This window comes from Silene latifolia, chromosome 9 (genome assembly GCF_048544455.1).
Source record: "Silene latifolia isolate original U9 population chromosome 9, ASM4854445v1, whole genome shotgun sequence".
Lineage (NCBI taxonomy): Eukaryota > Viridiplantae > Streptophyta > Magnoliopsida > Caryophyllales > Caryophyllaceae > Silene > Silene latifolia.
In genome coordinates, this window is record NC_133534.1 from 223,258,562 (window position 1) to 223,260,819 (window position 2,258).

At 39.1% G+C, this 2,258-nt stretch overlaps 1 protein-coding gene across 1 annotated transcript; it reads right to left on the reverse strand.

The window, feature by feature from the left end:
* Window positions 1-200: 200 nt before the first annotated feature.
* On the reverse strand, window positions 201-1,348 carry LOC141600450 (calmodulin-like protein 3). The gene has a single exon (XM_074420685.1). It carries the CDS (start codon window positions 1,146-1,148, stop codon window positions 444-446), a length of 705 nt encoding a protein of 234 aa, XP_074276786.1. The 5' UTR covers window positions 1,149-1,348; the 3' UTR covers window positions 201-443.
* Window positions 1,349-2,258: the final 910 nt, after the last annotated feature.

The window sequence follows — 2,258 nt, forward strand, 5'->3', positions numbered from 1 at the left end:
TCTTTAATTATAGACGGATATGTGCCGTCTATAATGTGTTATGGGAAAGACACTATCCGTCTCCAAATCATGACAATTTTTATTTATTTTGATTTTAATTCAATCTACTACTAACTTTCAAAATTTAACGCTTATTTTTTGAGAGAATAAAATTTGACGTTTATGACTAATGGAGATAATGCATTAGCAATTAATACGCGTTAAGCAACATCTCGACTCGTATTTCATTTCAATTTCGTCTTTTTTTTTTTCCGCCGAAAAAAATTAATACGAGTAATAGTACAATCTTATGTACGGGCTTTCGTTCAAACGGATCAACCAACAACTTTTACGGTTTTAACCCCCCGAAGAAATCGTGATCTCGATTTCAATATCACGAATAATCCGACAATAACACCAACAAACAATTCTTTTTTTAAAAAAAAAAAAAAATGAAGAGATTATTATCCAGGAATAAAGTCCATCATACGAGAAAAATCCTGAAAACAAACAAATCCATCTTTATTAACGTCAACCTCTTCTATCATACGCCGACAATCCTCTAACGTGCACCTTCCATCCCCAAGCTTAACAAACCCTTGATACAACTCCGATGCCGAGATCCTGCCGTCGTGATTCGTATCAAAGAACTCGAACGCCGCACGGAGCTCATCTTCCTCGTGAGCCGTTGATTCGAAGATAGATCCGACGGCCTGGAGCTCATCTAAGCTGATGCATCCGTCTCCGTCTCGGTCAATCTCCTTTATCATCTCACCCAGCTCTTCGTCTGTTAAGGATTTGTTAAACAGGTGTTTCAGCTCGTAACGGTCTATTTTACCGTCTCCGTCTCTGTCTATCATGTGGAAAGCCGAAACGACGTCGAATTTGAACTGAGGCAGCGTTGGTGTTAGTATAGGTGGTGGGGATGGGGATTGGGAGCCTCCATCGTCGGAGCGCGTGTCTCTGGTACGGCGGCGAGTGGTGGATGAGGTTGACGATGAGGTGGATGATGAGGTGGTGGATGAGCTGGAGGCGGCGGAACCGAATGATGGGGGTGATGATTTGGAGAGGGAAGAGGAAAATGACTTGGAGAGGGAAGAGGAGGATGATTTGGATTTGATGGAGTGGAAGATGTGTTTAGGGTTGATGGATTTGAGGGTGAGTTTCATGGTGGAAATGAAAAATATGAATATAATAATAATGATGGAGAGAGGAGGAAGATGAAGAGTGAAAGAGAGGGGAAATGAGAAAGGTAGGGAAGGGATGAAGGAGAGAGGAAGGAGGGGAAGAGGGGGTTATGAAGGGGAGAAGACATGACCATGAGAAGGTGGAAGGGAGTTTCCAGGAAACTTCCTGCTGATTGAAACTAGTGTATTTAGTGTACTATTTTTTTTTGCTTATTTATATCCATGTATTTAGTCATCTTTCTGTGGGTCATCATTTTTATTTATTTATTTTATGTATTAGGATGATGACTCTTGGTTGGTCACTTACTCACTTGGGCCATATTTATGTCTTGGGATGGGATTATGCTTTTTGTGTGAATGAATGTATGTGTCATTTTGTAACATGCTCTCTTGCTACTCTTTAGCAACATTTTTCTACAATTTTTTATCGAGTAAATAATACTCCCTCCTATTCACTATATTCTTCCCCTTTACTTTTTATCCAAGAAATAAGGAAATCAATTTGGATCACACAAATCACATTACCCCACATGCCATTGAATTTGGACCACACAAATCAACCCAAAAAAGAAAATAGGGAAGAAAACCCGAATAACCGAATATGGAAATAGGGAAGAAAACCCTGAATAGGAGGGAGTACTATAAGCACTTAAGACCATCTTCAAGCATTGGTCACGAACCGATTTTACTCTTAATCTCACCTTATTAATCTTGACTCATTTTCACCCTTTCAAGCAGAAGGTCGCGACCTAGGTTATCAACTCAATCATTTTCTACTTCACAACATTTCCAATTATACCCCACTATCATATTATATACTTTTTTTTTTTTTATTGTTCAACCAATAAAAAGTTTCCACCTAGAAGGTCACCAAGGTGATCAATTTGCTCAACAATGGTCACAAATTGACCTTTTATGCAAAAGGTCACAAATTAACCATCAAAGGTCACCAATTATACTTGCTTAATTATGTCATTAGCATGACCAAGCAAGGTCATGACCTACCAATTGACCTTGCTTGGACATGGTCTAAACTATCCTCTTAGGTTGTTTTAAGGACCTCAACTATTATTGTGTCGCTTTAAGGGCATC